Here is a 16,884-nt window from a genome sequence, read left to right on the forward strand (position 1 = left end):
ATGGGAGTGCCCCCCGGGATTCACTGGCATAAAGAGCCCCGAAATTTGAAGTTGATTGACAGGGCGTTTCGGGCAAATTTGATAAAAAGTTGCGAGCAAGCAAAATTTTCGACAGTTTTTATCACACAAAAAAATCTTGAGATAGATTTTGACATAATTTTATTCAGAAATAATATCCTATTTTACCCTTCCCTCTTGCCAATTCTTCGATCGCTTCGCTTTTCTTTTCTTTTCCTTTTTTTTTTGGGGGGGGGAGACAAGCGCCCCAAACCCCTTATCTCTACGCCACTGCAGTTTGGCCAGTAAATTGTCATCCTCATTTCAAAAATTTAATAATGGATAGAATTGGTAGTTGCTTTATACGAAAAAGATCTTTTGAATTCAGTTATAAGTTTTTCTTATCACCACCGCCGCTACGTCATTGTCGTTATCATTGTGTATGGTAGATTTCATCTCGATATAGGCCTAATTAGCAGGAAGTTTGCAGATGAAAAAGGGTATACTGCCACTTTGGCATCCTACGTCATTCCACAAGTTGTTTCCATAATCGCTTCTCATCTGCCCACAATCCTCCCGCGTCCGATAGTCGTCTGGTTGTCCTGGTGACCACTTGGTGAAGTCCATCGGAGTCCCGTCTGTCCATTCGAATTCACCTTCAGTGGATATATCGTGTAGTCCAAGCCACATGGCCGTCGGTGCAGTCTGAGACATGCAAATAATAATAATAATAATAATGCTGATGATGATAGTAATAACAAATAGTAATAATAATGATAATAATAATATTGAATGATTTAAGTAATAATATGATAATGATAAATGAAAATAATTTTAATATTAGTGATGATGACGATGACAAGATATAATTATATATAGCGCTTATATTAACCTAAATCTATCATTTAGCGCTTTAGAGAACAAATGCAAATAGATAAACATAAAACTGAAATAAGTATAATAAAATATGGAATGTGAATTGAAAGTTTATCCCAGGGTAAAGAGATATATAAAATATTTTATAGAAGTTTGCGAGTGCAATGTACATGAAAAAAAACATGGACGTATGCTTAAACTCGGCCGTCATCACGTGATCTAAATTGTGAGCAACTTATTATAAATATTATTCTTTTCATGCTGGGCTTGTGTGATTATTTCAGACGAATGCAAAAGACATATTTTTATATCTACCCAGTGGTATAATGAGCCCCCTCCCCCCCCAAAAAAAAAAAAATGAGGGGCCATATAAAGAGCATTGGGCGAAGAATGTCGACATTTTAAGTTAGAAAATCCCATTTTTGTGATAGATTTAGACACTGATTTTCAAAAAATAGTACACCCTTCTCTTTTACCTGTTCTCCCCCCCCCCTGATCTTGATTTTTATGCTTTTTCTTACCTCTTTTTTCCGGGAAGTTGTGAAAACTGTTGAGATGAAGTTTTGTTCTTCCTGAGAATGGATAGAAACAAGGTGCCCAAGGCTGTCGATAACTGTCCCTCCACTGCCGAGAGAGGGCACACTATACGACTGGCAGTAGTTTTCTGCGTCCTCCCAAGTTTTGTTGTAGGCAAAAAACCTACATGTAGAACGGATTGGAAAGAGGGCGGAGGCCCAGGGACAAATGATATTAGAATTTTTAATACAGAATAAACATTAAAATCTGCTATTGGGGGATCATGGTCATAATCGATCACATTAAAACACAAAAGAAAATTACATTCCCATGCATGGCCACAAAACGAAATTGAATTGAATTTATTACCAAATATCACTGTCCGGTACAATTACATAGCAAGATGCTAATCGAGGTTTGCCCCAAATAATGTCATTATCATAGTTTAAACAATGAATTTAACTAAATCTCAATATTGTACATCAAATTAAATACTAATTCTACTTATTACTGCTGCAGAAAATTTCGATCATTTTCAGTGAACATATTTACACTATTTACAAGTAAAAATATCTTCATTATTCACAAAATCTTTATGTGCAATTATTTGTTTTCAGGCAGTATTTTACCATCATGACCATACCAAATTAATTATAATCTTCCAGTAGCATTATTTTTAACGACTTGCTAATTATCATACGACTGGGGGTGTTTCTAATATTACTTGGCAGATGATTCCATAAAGTAGGACCAGAAAATGAAATTGATTGTTTTCCCAATTTGGTATTATTTTTGTCAAGATTAACATTTCGCTTTTCTCTATTTCTTGTATTGTAAGGATGGTCTATAAATGAAAAATAATCAATAAAACTATGTGGCAACCGATTATTAATTAATTCGTGCATAAATACTCCTATCAAATATTGGTATTGTTTAAAAATATCGAGAATATTTATATCATAAAATAAAGGAGCAGAGTGATAATTGAACGTCATTATTCTAGCTATTCGTTTTTTGAAGTAATAATATATGGTTCAGGGTTGTTTTGCACGTCCCACCCCATACTTCCAGACCATACGTTATATGTGGAAAAATAAATGAGTTGTATAATATGACTAAAATTCTATTTATTACATAATTCCTCAATCTATAAAGTATTCCAATCTTTTTGCTTAGCACATTGCAGACAATGTCCAGCGGTGGATCCAGCCTTCGCCAATGGGGGGGGGGGCGAATTTTTTTTTCAGCCATATTTTCCCCAATCGACAGCACGATGATGATTTTTGGTTTTTTAAGGTGTAGTCCCAATAGTTTTTTTTACATTTCTAAGTAAAGAATGGAAAATTTTAATCATTTTTTTTAATAGTGAACAGGATAGCTATATAACTAAACAATCAATAATTTGATGCGAGCGCGAAGCCGGAAAAAAAACGAGATTTAGACCTAAAAACGGGACACTCTATTCACGTTTTGTAAATCATGAAAATAATGAGTAATAGCAGGGGCGGATCCAGCTTTTTATAAAGGGGGAGGGGGGTGTCCCCGCTCCCACAGTAGGGAAAATTTTTGAAAATCTGTGTGTGAAAATGGAGTTTTCTTGCATCTAAAACACCACTCATGCCACTATTTTTTGGTATAGAGGTCTTTGCCAAATTAACCCCCATGAAACTTTGTAAAATCAAAATTAAGTTGCATTTTCCTGTAATGTAAGGCCAGTTTAACAACACAGATACAAAGAATTGGGGACCTTGGAATAAGCATTGTTAGCCTAATACTTTTATTATGAACAGCTTGTCACTGATACGTACTCACTGGCAAAAAAGATAAGATTTAAAAAAAATGGTCCCCGGATTTTTTTTTGTGGGGGGGGTTGCAACCCCCCCACCCCCCACCCCCTCTAGATCCGCTTCTGAATAGGGAATCTTCGTACATTAATAATGCGAGCATAAAGCGCGAGCAAAAGCTTTTTGATAATGTGATCTGAAACTGGAAAATGATTTGAAATAAGAGAACAAGTTGAGTATCTGTATAAACATACGTGCGCGTGTTTCATATTTAGACCTAGGATCCAGGCATTCTAAATCTTTTATCATAAAATCAAAGCGAGCGCGAAGCGCGAGCTTTAATAATTTGATATTCTGATCTGAAAAAAAAGAGTTTTGACATAGGATCGGGACATCCTTGGCATGTCATCTTATAAAAATAATGACTGTGTTCCTATTCCTCTTGCTAAGCACGAGATGAAACAAAAGGGACAAATTAATTATTAAATTAATATCTTATTCATTAATGCCCAACGAGGGCGCGAAATCTGATGATATTTGATCTGAAAATTGAACATTTCAAGCACTTTTGTAATTATGAATAGGATTTATCAGTTAATATATTCGAACCATGAAAGCGAGCGCAAATTGCGAGCCTAAATTTTTTTCATACAATGTCATAAAAATTTAGATTTTAAGTAATTTATTGTATAATCAATATTGAGACACACATCTCGCTAATCAAAGTGCGAGCGTGCAGCGCTAGCTGATACGTTTTTACAATCAGACCTGAAAAGGGATATTTTTAAAATTCTATGGAATACACGAAAATAAAAGGTGCCTGATAAACCAAAATTTGCGCGCGCGCGGCGCGAGCAGAACATTTTAATGTTAAGACCGTAAAACTGACATTTTTACAGAGCACTTTTAAAAAATAAAATTGTAAGTCACACAAAATAATGAAAGTTCGTTTTGTATATTGACTTCCAAACTTGATATAAACTCTATATTGAACAAGATCATGATAATCACAAATAGAGACATGAAAGATTATTTTTATTTTCCAAGTCTTCCCCTCATCTTATTTTATTTGCTCGTCTTCCTCCTTTTCTTTTTTCTTTTCTATTTTCCCTACTTTTTTCTTTCTTTTTTTCCCTCCTTTTTTTACTCCGCCAATAGGGGCGGGGGGGGGACCCTCGGGCCCCCATCTGGATCCGCCTATGAATGTCAACCTGTTTCTTCCATGTAAGGTTTTTATCATACCAAGAAATAATGTTGATTCAACACATTCTATATAATAAAGTTCCTTTCCGTGACGATTGTCCTGATATCAAAATATTTTTCGTCCATTTTTAAACAACATATATTCAGTTTTCGTAACATTGATTGTCAGTTTGTTAGCATTGCACCATGCTATTATATTGTTTAAATTGAGACTAATTTCTGATAAATCAATGTTGTTCATCACAAATAACGACAAATTGCAAATAATGACGTCAGAGTTTACTGGGTGAGATGGTCATACACAAAGGCAAAACGTTAATGAATACATAAAAGTAAGCGAGCAAAGTTAACTTGCTGATTGACATCCTTTTATAAAATGCGGTAATCAGGCTTTGGCACTGATAATAATGTTTATCTAATTCTCATTGATTTAACTAACATGACTAATATTAAATCGAGAGCCATAATTTTTATGCCCATATTATGGGGCGCCGTTTGTACCAAATTTATATAGAACAATTATTTGTAATATAATCATTATTTAACAAATAATATCAATTATACATATATAAATAACATATTATTTATAAATAACTATCATTTTATAATTTTACAATTTTCATTATTTATATATAAATACGAGCCACGCTTCATTATCTATTAATAATAGCAATTCAACCCTCCATTATTTATAAATAATTATCATTTGTTTTCCATTATTAATAAATGATTATTTTTTGTTTTCATTACTTATAAATAATGATTATTGGTTTTCCATTATTTATAAATAATGATTATTGGTTTTCCATTATTTATAAATAATGATGTTTTCATTATTTATAAATAATTTTTATTTGTTTTCCAAATTATAAAATAGTAATTATTTATGAATAAAATGTTAATTATATATATATATAATTGATATTATTTGTTAAAAAATGATTATATAACAAATAATTGCTCTATATAATTTTGGTACAAACTGCGCCCCATACATGTTTGTCAATGTTGCCTTAGATCACTGCAAACCTGATCTACGATTGTCCGATACTTCAAATTCACAATGCCACAGCCACTTAACAAATTAAAAAGAATTAAGCTTGTTGATCATTTTGTTTTACCTGTAGCAGTTTTGTCCGAAAGCAGTCCAGTATGTAGGACAACAGCATCCCGCCCGTGCCCCGGTAGAACACGCAGCCATGATGATAATCAAAGAGAAAAAGAAAAACGGCATCTTCCCCTGAGCATTCATCAAGTCTTAAATATTCTCCAGGTCTTAGGCAAACACACGGCTTAGATTAGTAAAACTTCTGCAAACGATTTTGTTTTTATAGTAAAACGCTGTGGTGTAAGTTTTCTTTTGCGTGGATGAGTTTCGGAAGTAGCAAACAGAATCCGGTTTACGTCGAATTTCCGCTTCAAAGGGGAAGTTTCCCCTGACAAAAAGTTTTATTGAAAAATAGTAGGAAAATAATACAGGTAGGTAAAGGTATACAAATGGGAGGGTCGCACCAAAATGAAGGAGACTTAAGACAAATCTCTCCATAATCATTAGAACCCAATTTCAAACATCTTGGCGGTGACTTTACACCCATGCTTTCCATGGCGAACGTGAATTTATTAATTACCATTTTGTGCAATGTTATAAGAAATTTAACGAGCAGCACTAGAAGCATATGCGGAAATCCCAGGGGGGACGTGTCCCCCCCCTACTTAAAATAGTAGGGGGACACAATATCAAATGTCCCCCCTACTATTTTGGGTCTTTGGTGATGCTAAGAACTATATCACTCAAAATGGGAATAAAACGAGCGTTTTGGGACGAGATGACCTTTTTTTTTTTGCTTGTCAAATATATTTTCGTTGAAATGACCTCAAATTTTAGGTAAAAGCCTTTTTTTTTTTGCTTGTCAAATTTTCCAGACCCTTGTCCCCCCTACCTTTTGGGAGAGATTTCCGCCCCTGACTAGAAGTGAAAAGATTGGAAACGCAAGAATATTTAAAGAAATAGATTTGAAAATGCGCACAAATTTCCAAGTCCACTCTCTACGCTCGCTCGCATTTCCTCATTTTCCCTTCTAAAACCCCCTAATTACCAATATTGACAATTTTAATTTAATTCGGTTATTGAAATAAAGACTTTGTTAAGCAGTCCGGAGATAGGCACATACAAAGTTCACAGAAAATCAGGAATATATAAAAATACATGAAATTAAACAAATAAGAAATATCAAAATTATGAAGAGTACGATTAAATAGGCCCCCACCTATTGCAATTTAGGTTTTATACACATCGTCAGTGATGAACACTGTAGTGTATCTTGTTGTTGTCTGGTCCTATATCTTTAAACAAATAAAAGGTTCTAATATGATTAACTTGGTAATTTTAGGATGTTGACTTCATATAAATATAAATATGCCCTCTGGAGATATCATAATTCTAAAGCTGCCAAGGGCTATGCTTCCTGAACCCCACCCGCCGCGGGCTTCGATCGCGCTACACGAAGAAGAAAATATGTAAAAAAAATATATTATAAAAAAGTGAAGAGAGCAAGATAAGAAGAAAATAGAAATGTGAATAAAACAAGTGCAATGCCTCTGGCGGTCTCACCTGCATCACGCGATTCAATATAGCATCAGTGCTGACTTTGAAAACTACTGTAACTCGCATAAGATGTTCAGTGATACTTGATTACTATTATGTCCAAGTTTCATGAATCAGATCCATAAACTTTCAAAGTTATGATGGTAATTCAACAGATACCCCCAATTCGGCCAAAGTTCATTGGCCTTTGACCTTGGTCATGCATGTGACCTAGTGCGCACATGATGTTCTGTGATACTTGATTACTCTAACACTCTAAAAAATGAAGTGCTAATTTAGCTCTTAAAGGTCAAGTTCACCTCAGAAAAATGTTGATTTGAATCAATAGAGAAAAATCAGACAAGCACAATGCTGAAAATTTCATCAAAATCGGATGTAAAATAAGAAAGTAATGACATTTCAAAGTTTCGCTTATTTTCAACAAAATAGTTATATGAACGAGCCAGTTACATCCAAATGAGAGAGTTGATGTTGTCACTCACTCACTGTTTCTTTTGTTTTTTATTGTTTGAATTATACAATATTTCAATTTGTACTAATTTGACGATTAGGACCTCCTTGCCTGAAGCACAAAATGCTAAAATAATGGAATTCCACGTGTTCAGGGAGGAATGAAACTTAATTTCACATGACAATGACAAGATAATCAAAATATTTCATATTTCAAACAATAAAAAACAAAAGAAATAGTGAGTGAATGACATCATCGACTCTCTCATTTGGATGTAGCTGGCTCGTTCATATAACTGTTTTTGTGAAATGAAGCGAAATTTTGAAATGTCATCACAACTTTCTTATTTTACATCCGATTTTGATGAAATTTTCAGTGTTATGCTTATTGAATTTTTCTCTTCTTATTCAAAACAAGTTTTTGTTGGGGTGGACTTGTCCTTTAAAGAGCGTGTATAGTGACTGCACTTCGGAGTGCTGATTTGTCTAGTTCAAATTTTATGAACTAGAACAACATACTTTCATAGTTATTATGGTAATTCAACAAATACCCCCAATTTGGCCAAAGTTCATTGACCCTAAATGACCTTTGACCTGGATCATGTGACCTGAAACTTCACTCTAAAAAATGAAGTGCTATTTCAGCTCTTAAAGAGCGTGTATAGTGACTGCACTTCGGAGTGCTGATTTTTCTCGTTCAAATTTGAACTAGACAAATCAGCACTCCGAAGTGCAGTCACTATTATACACACTCTTTAAGAGCTGAATTAGCACTTCATTTTTTAGAGTGTTGCACAGGATGTTCAGTGATACTTGATTACTATTATGTCCAAGTTCCATGAATCAGATCCAAAAACTTTCAAAGTTGTGATGGTAATTCAACAGATACCCCCGATTCGGCCAAAGTTCATTGACCCTAAATGACCTTTGATTTTGGTCATGTGACGTGAAACTCAAGCAGGATGTTAAGTGATACTTGATTAACCTTATGTCCAAGTTTCATGAACTAGGTCTATATATTTTCTCTAAGTTATGATGACATTTCAAAAACTTAACCTTAGGTTAAGATTTTGATGTTGATTCCCCCAACATGGTCTAAGTTCATTGACACTAAATGACCTTTGGTCTTTGAAGTAGGTCCATATACTTTCTATTTTATGCTGTCATTTCAAAAACTTAACCTTTGGTTAAGATTTGGTGTTAACGCGCCGCCGCCGCCGTCGGAAAAGCGGCACCTATAGTCTCACTCTGCTATGCAGGTGAAACAAAAAGGGAAGGGGATAATTGGAAAAAGAAAAAAAAATATTGGGTCATAACATAAAACGGTCACTCGCATTCCCTGTTAACATGGTTAATCTTTTCACTTGGATACCATGGAGCGTTGAATATCCAATTCTTAAGTCAATATAATTATATCCTACATAGATTGAATCCTGTATAGTGATATGGTTCAAATAGCATCATGTGGCCGAATATATTTCAACTATGAGGTTGTGTGACGTCATACCTCGATATATTTTTGGATATATCGAGGTCTGACGTCATTATTTCACAAAATCTAGCTAATCTCTCATGCGTACCGGCCAGCGCGCTCTCTCTCCCGGGCAAGTCCAGCGATGCGTCGGCGCAGGCACTAATCTGCGCTCCGCTGAGCGCGATGGCTCGGAGAAAAGTAGGTAACTCAACTCAATTAACCGGACTTTGCAAGCTTTGGTTATAAATTATTAAAAGTAGGACATATATCAGGCTTTTCATTCGAAAGCATAGTGGGAATTATTAATCCTTGGTTGGACTGGCAAAACTACTATATTTCCCTCGGGGTTCCCCCCATATGAATTTGTAACCCCCGATTTCTTTCACCTAATTTGAAGCTTTTAATCAGCCCGGGCAGCTGCGCTGCGCGCACACACAGAACCGACTAAGCGTACAATTTCGCTCAGCTGTGCGGTTGAATCTGATTGGATCGGATGGGATCACGCTAGGTTCGCGACCGTTCTATTTAGAGCAAGGGTGACACGGAGGTGGGCATGTTGGGAGGGACACGTACGGCGATTTATTGAGACTGTTCATTTTCAGCAGGCATTGTTTCTTGTCATTTTCTTTTCAAGGAATGTGAGATGCAATTCATTAGCTGTCTCATCGCTCTCTGCCTACGTGATTATTTACTGAAGATTAGTACAAATGTCGCCTCTCTTCTTCATCTTTTTCTCATTCAATCTCATCGATACCCGGTGTCGGGTTTCTCTTCCCCTCCCTCGTGGAGAAATGAAATGCGCAAATGTAGCAAAGTTCCCCAAATCAGACGGAGGCTCCAATTTGTTTAATATTTTGACGGGTTTTTTTTCATCCAATGAGAATCATTTATATATCAAAATGTTCAGAATGAACTGAATGACTTGAATCTTTTTCCGGTGGTAAAAAATAGCCCACTCCCGGCAAGAAACCACCAGATATAGCCGGAAGCGTTCAGTCAAAAAGTTCATTACCACAGAAAGTTTGACCAAATTGATGGAAAATAACCAAAAAATGACGGTGCGATGGCACAACAAAAAATCGTGATTTTTACATCACCATAAAGAAGAAGAGTTAAATTTTCTAATGCTTTTTCCTGTGGTGAACTAGGCCAATCAGATCAAAAGATATGGTTGAAAAAATGGGGGAAATGGCACATTTTTGCGGCTTTTCACGGCGGCGCGCGGTGTGTTTGAAGAGGTTGACGCTTAAGTGTATGGGTAAAATCCATATGTCGGGAAAAATAGTAATTGCCAGACCAACCTCGGATAAATAATTCCACTATACTTTCTCAAAGCCTGATATATTTGTTTACTGTACAAATTATTTTGCTCACGATTCGAGTTTCCATTGCATTCTGTTCATGCTTACAAAAAGTACTGAATATAAAAAAAATAAACTCGCGCTACGCGCTGGTATTCTTTGACAGGCAAATTTAGTGAGATAATTAATATCTTCATGTATTACAGAAAGCTGTGATTTAAGTATGTCAAATGTTACCGTTTCAAGTCAATAAATCACTTATTTTCATCTCGCTCCTGGCATCAATTCTATAAACATGTTGATCTTGTTCAGTGTTTTGATAAGTGCTTAGAATCCTAGGTTTTGGGTCAGAATATCGTTTTTTTTTAGCTCGCGCTTCGCGTTCGCATCAATTGTTTAGTTAGATAGAGGAAGGCGGGGTAAGTTGTGACACTTTCTCCATTTTGCTTGTTAGAATTGATATGGACTAATAATATTGTAGAAATAAGTACCTTGCCTTTAAATCTGATTATTGGTAATATTTTCCGCCATTTTGCTTGTTAGAATTGATATGGACTAATAATATTGTAGAAATAAGTACCTTGCCTTTAAATCTGATTATTGGTAATATTTTCCGCCTATATATATATATTACTTTTTACCCCTTTCCTGTGATGATAATGCCCCCAAACATCTTTACAACACATTCCACCCATATGTGATTTGGTGTCCAATGTGATCTTCCAAATCAAAATTCAACCTATTCAAAGTGACGGTATAAAATAGATACGGTTGAACCTGATAACCTGGGCTCACAAATATACCTTTAAAAACTGCCCCATCCACCACTTCATGATTTTCAATCCTCGTCACCATGGACACATCACAACTACGGCCATCTGCCGTACTTGCAAACATACCCAGGCCATAACTCAGGTGACCAACAAGCATCCCCTTCGTACCCAATCTCCCACCATCACACTATTTTGAGCGTTATGTATCCACTCATCTCCCTCCCCTTGGCGCTGATTAGAGATTGGGAGACATGTGCCCTCTATGTTAGCTTTGAGAAAGGGAACTTCCAAACACCAAGGGGCTCACAGGCCTAATTCATTTCCCATAGACTCGTGTGTTAAAGTGGCACTTAAAAAGAATTCATAAAAAATAAGGAGGAAATTCGAGGGCTGAATGTTTACTACCAGTGAATAGGATAAATGTCTGACATTCCATATCTGACCGGAAAAGGGTACCTCGACCGGCTCATTTTAAAAATAAATCAGCATTTATGAAGACTACACCTGACGGGACCAAATTCATCACTTGAGAGAGTAAAATGACCCTAATTCTTCCGCCAGTAAAAATATAGTTCAGTAATGGTGATATATCTTTCCAATTTGGAAAAAGTAAGTTCAGTAGGTACCCTCCCTAGAATCAGTGTTAGATTGTCAGTCATATACATTCATTTTTGTCAATCAGCAATATCAAATTTAAAAATTGAGCAATGGGTTGGCTCGAATGAATATCTATGGCCTGCCAGTTGTTTTTTTTTTTCAATTTGTTTCCCCTCCACAGGGATTTTATTATTATTCAAACATAACAAGATATCTTTTCAATAACAAATCAAATTAATAACAACAAAATACAGTACAACAGTAATTGCAACAAATATATAAATTGAACTGTCAGGTTCACATAATAGTAAACAATTTAAGAAACAAGCGAGGAGTAAATGAACAATAATATTCATATGTATAATTGTACATGGAAAGGGAACTGAACAGATCACCTCATGTAAACATGGCACGTAATTGAAACCATTTCTTTGTAAACTTTACCATTTTACAATTTGACTCTGCGATATATTTTTCATTCTTGAAATAGTTCTGAAGTGCAAATTTGATATTATCAAAAACAGGTAATTGATGTTTAACTCTGGAAGTGTAAATCATTTGCCGTATCACTATCAATAAACAATTTAATGCATGATTACTTGAACCTCTTAAGCCAAATAATTTTTCTTTATTAGAGAAAAATATTCTATTTCCAGTTTTAAGAAATATCCATTGTTCAAACTTGTCCCATATATGTTTAATACATGTACATTCACAAAGTAGATGAGTGACTGTTTCACGGTGTACATTACAAAAAGTACATTCTTTTTGTTGAGCTAAATTAATTTTAAACAATATTTCATTTGTATATAAAATGCGTTGCATTATTTTGAACTGAAACCAACGTAAATTCACATCGGTAGTAAAACTGAATCCAATAGAGCAATACGACTGCCATTGCTTATCATTCATATCGAATATACACTTCCACTTAAGAAAACTTTTACACTCCACTTTTCTTTTCTTTTTAAGAATCGTATAGATGTGTGAACAACCTTTATCATATTTCATAACAAGTGCTATTGTATCAGGGATAATAGGTTCTTGGAACTTGCTAAAGTGTGTGCCATTGCTAAAACCGTCTCTTATAGCATCACATAATCCACGGTAAAAAAGAAAATTTATTTGAACATTGTATTTTTCCTGAAGGTCATTCAAAGAGAGGAAATTGCCATGTACATCTAAAATATCATTAACAAAACGAACACCCCTATTATTTAGAGATCTACTGTGAATTGAGCTATTACCTATTTTGATAAAATCATTGTTCCATAAGGGTTGGCAAGGTATATCATTACAGTGCATAGATAACAGTGTGCTATACGCTAAGAACATTTCTTTCAAAAAAGTATTTTTAATTTCGTGTGCCAGTCTAAAAAAATAGCTATTTCCCATATAAAGATCCAAGTTTTTAGTTTTATGCAAAAAAGAGTGGAGAAGACAAATAATATTACCGTCAATGGAACCGTTTATCATTTTTTTCATCCAAGAAATTTTCAATGACTGGCAATGCAGATTTATGTCTATCATTTTTACTCCACCTTCAGAATAACTCTGAGACATTTGATTTCTACTTACTTTATCTGGTTTCTCTCCCCATATGAATCTATGAAATTGGGAATTTACATCTTTTAGAAATAACTCACTTGGATTCGGGAGAGAAAGAATTAAGTAGTTTAATTTAGACACAAACAATGACTTGACAACCGTAACTCTTCCAAGGACCGTCAGGTAACGTCTCAACCATGAAGTCATTTGACTTTTGATTTCTTTAAACTTTTCATTGTAATTATGCACTGTCATTTTCTAAAGATCTGTACAAAAATCTATACCTAAATATCTGAAGTATTCATCAAATACCCAATTCAAATTCCTGTTGGCAAGAATACAGTCTTTCTTGTTCTTGTATCCTCCAATCCATATTGCATGTGTCTTTGTTATATTAACAGTCAAACCTGAAATTGTTTTATATTTTTCCAAGATGTCAAAAGCACTACTCAATTCTCTTTCTGAACCGTTTAATGTCAGAAGAGTGTCATCTGCATACTGTAATATTTTATGACATTTACCAGAGGGCATCCTCAAACCATCTATTGACATTGATTGTCGAAACAAAACGCCAAGTATTTCAGCACATAATAGAAAAATATATGGAGACAATGGATCTCCTTGGCGACAGCCTCGCTCTATTGAAAATCTGGGAGACAGGTGTCCATTGATTAAAACACAAGATTGAGCATTTTCATAAAACACATCAAACCATTTAACAATGGTCGGACCGAATTTAAAGAAGTGTAGTACATTGCGAATAAAGTCATGAGAAATTGAATCGAATGCCTTCTCAAAATCTATAAGTAACAATAAACCGGGAATATCGTTTAATTCAGTATATAATAATATATCATATAACAAGCGGATGTTTTCTCCGATAAAGCGTCCGGACATAAACCCTTTCTGATTTTCATGAATAAGAAGAGGGAGTACATTCTTCAATCTATTAGCTATACAAGTAGATCCTATTTTGTATACGACATTTAATAATGATATGGGTCTCCAATTTTTTAAATAGTGTCTATCTTTATTTCCTTTGGGGATTAAAGTAATAACTCCCAACTTCTGTATGTAAGGCATACCAGATAAAAATGAAGAGTTTAAATATCTAACTAAAAATATATGGATTTCCTTCCAAAAATGTTTAAAAAATTCAACAGTGAATCCATCTAGACCAGGAGATTTATTGTTTTTCATATTTGTTAGGGCATAATAAACCTCGTCGATGGAGAGCTCTCCTTCTAAATTCCGTGACATAGCATTTGTTAATTTATTTAGTTCATCATTGTTTATCATTGCATTTAAATCAGTATTTATAACAGGGTGCCTTTCATATAGTTGTGAATAAAAAGAAACAATTTCTGATGTAATATCCTCATGTGTTGTTACTTCCTTATTTTCATTGGTAATCAATTTGCATATTCTTTTATTAACAACATTTTTCTTTTCTAAATTTAAAAAATATTTGGATGGTTTCTCTCCGAACTCCATCCATTTAGTTCTGGATCTCATCTTTATTTCTTCATTATTTTCTTTTCTCAATGACTCTAACTGAGCTTTCTTCTCATTCAAAACAGTTAACCCCCTTTCTATATTTGTATTTAAAACCAAATTCTTTTCTAAATTTACAATTTCTTTCTCTAAATCATTTTCTAGATTAACGGTTTTTTTCTTTTTTGCTGCAGCATATGAAATTGTTTCACCTCTAACAACTGTTAACAGCGTATCAAAAAACAGCTGATCACTTACATTAAACTCATACAAAGGATTTTGACCATCGACTACATTTTCACCGGATCTTACCGGTCGAGTTGAGTAGGTATCAATTGTTTGTTGAATAACACCTTTAATCAGTTCTATATAAATATCATCTTTTAACAATGAATTGTTAAATTTCCAGTAACTCGGTCCTGTCTTACAATGATTTAGATTCAATGATAACTTCACCAACGAATGATCAGTTCTATATCCCGGTAGAATTTCTATTCTGTTGACAAGAGACATTAATTCATGAGATACAAGAAAATAATCCAATCTGGCTGCCTTAAATGGAGTGGGTTGGCGCCATGTAAATATCTTTTCATGTTCATGTAATTCTCTCCATGGATCCACCAAACTTAAGTTAGTTTTCATTTCATCAACTCTTTTCTTTGCGTTTGGATTATTCAAACGGACATAATTAAATGTGTCTTTATCAAAATTTTGGACCAAATTCCAATCACCACAAAAAATTGTTAAAGGGTTTTCAAATTCTAATGCAACATTTTCAACATCTGAATAAAAGTTAACATTGTCTTGGTTAGGGCCGTATAGAGATATCAATGTTATATTATAATCATATATCTGGAGATCTAAAGCAACAAAATTCCCTTCGGTTGACCTTTTAATTTGATTTATATTAAAAATAACACCCTCCGCAAAGAGAATGGCTACACCCCTAGCATTAGACGTTTTATGACTAAAAAAACAATTATCTCCCCAAATACGTTTTATTGAAACTTCGTCTTCACTTACAAAATGAGTGTCCTGCAAGCAGCAGATATGAAACTTTTTTGCCCTTAATATATTCTAAGACATCATTTCTTTTTTACTATTTCCTAAACCTCGTGATTAGATCCGGGGACAAGGCGTCTTGTCTCCGGGAAAGATCGAGACTTCACCGACGTTGATGTTTACATCAACGGGGCAGACGTATCCCCATACTCCGGTACGGGTGTAGGATTGGAGCTGTGACTTTCCTAATGTCTTTCTCTGTCATCTCCATCCTGCTTGCATACTATAGGCCTATATATATATAACATATTTAAAGCAATAGCCCTGGTTTTAATTTGTGGGAAACACCTACTCTACTTTAAATCCTAGTAGATATCCTAATAAAAAATAGAAGAAATGATACAAAAAATATAGAAAAGAAAAAGAAAAAAGAAAGGAAAAAAATAAATATTTGACTTTTCTTTTTTTCAATTTTAAGTAAAAAAACGTTAATAATATAATATATACTATTGCGAAAATAGTCAAATTGACTGGTTGCCAAATAAAAATCAGAACCCCCTCCCCCAGGTCCAATCTGGACTAGGACAGTCCATGCCCAGGTTCCAATGATCAGCTGCCGTGGCTTTCACTTATATGCTTTTCACACTGCACTTTTTTCCCTTAACCCCAGGAAATTGGTGGGGCTAAGGGGGGGGGGGGGTCTTAGCCCCACCAGTTTCCCGGGGTTAAGCTTAGCCCACTCCGTTTTCACACTCTATACGTTTTAGAAAAGTGGGCTAGCACAGTAGTACAGTACTATCTGGCCCTGCAAAAAAAACAGGGTTAGCCGGACGAGAGATGTAGTGTGAAACGAAACAGGGCTAAAGAAAAGTGGGGCTCAAGCATTTAACGATCACAGAAGTCGAAATTGCACGTTAATCGCGCTCTGTATGGCAAAATCATCAATATTTGAAGAGCTCACTTGCAAAAGCGGTCAGGTCAATTTTCATCAAATTTGATTTTTAAGTCAAGTAGCCTTTTTTTTAGCTCTTTTTAGTAGCTCTATAAGATGATACCAAAGAAAAGTTGAAATTCCTATTCAAAAGTGAACTTAAATGGCAAAGAATAATCACTTTTTTTCAAAAGGGGTTAGGTCCATTTCAGTTTAGTTGCAAATGGGGTTAGGTCCACACATATTATTTTTTGGAAAAGAATATAAAAAATATGAAGGCAGGTAGATTTCTTTTATACCCAATTTTATGTTCTCATGGTAGGGTATCATGCA

General features: G+C 34.7%; 1 protein-coding gene across 1 annotated transcript; it reads right to left on the minus strand.

The window, feature by feature from the left end:
* Window positions 1–255: 255 nt before the first annotated feature.
* Window positions 256–5,717, minus strand: LOC121429883 (echinoidin-like). Its single transcript, XM_041627139.1, has 3 exons — window positions 5,498–5,717; window positions 1,395–1,572; window positions 256–702 (listed from the first exon to the last, which is right to left on the minus strand). The coding sequence occupies exons 1-3, from the start codon at window positions 5,626–5,628 to the stop codon at window positions 466–468; spliced, it is 546 nt and encodes a 181-aa protein (XP_041483073.1). The 5' UTR covers window positions 5,629–5,717; the 3' UTR covers window positions 256–465.
* Between the last annotated feature and the right edge of the window lie 11,167 nt (window positions 5,718–16,884).

The sequence above is a fragment of the Lytechinus variegatus genome, chromosome 16 (genome assembly GCF_018143015.1).
Source record: "Lytechinus variegatus isolate NC3 chromosome 16, Lvar_3.0, whole genome shotgun sequence".
Lineage (NCBI taxonomy): Eukaryota > Metazoa > Echinodermata > Echinoidea > Temnopleuroida > Toxopneustidae > Lytechinus > Lytechinus variegatus.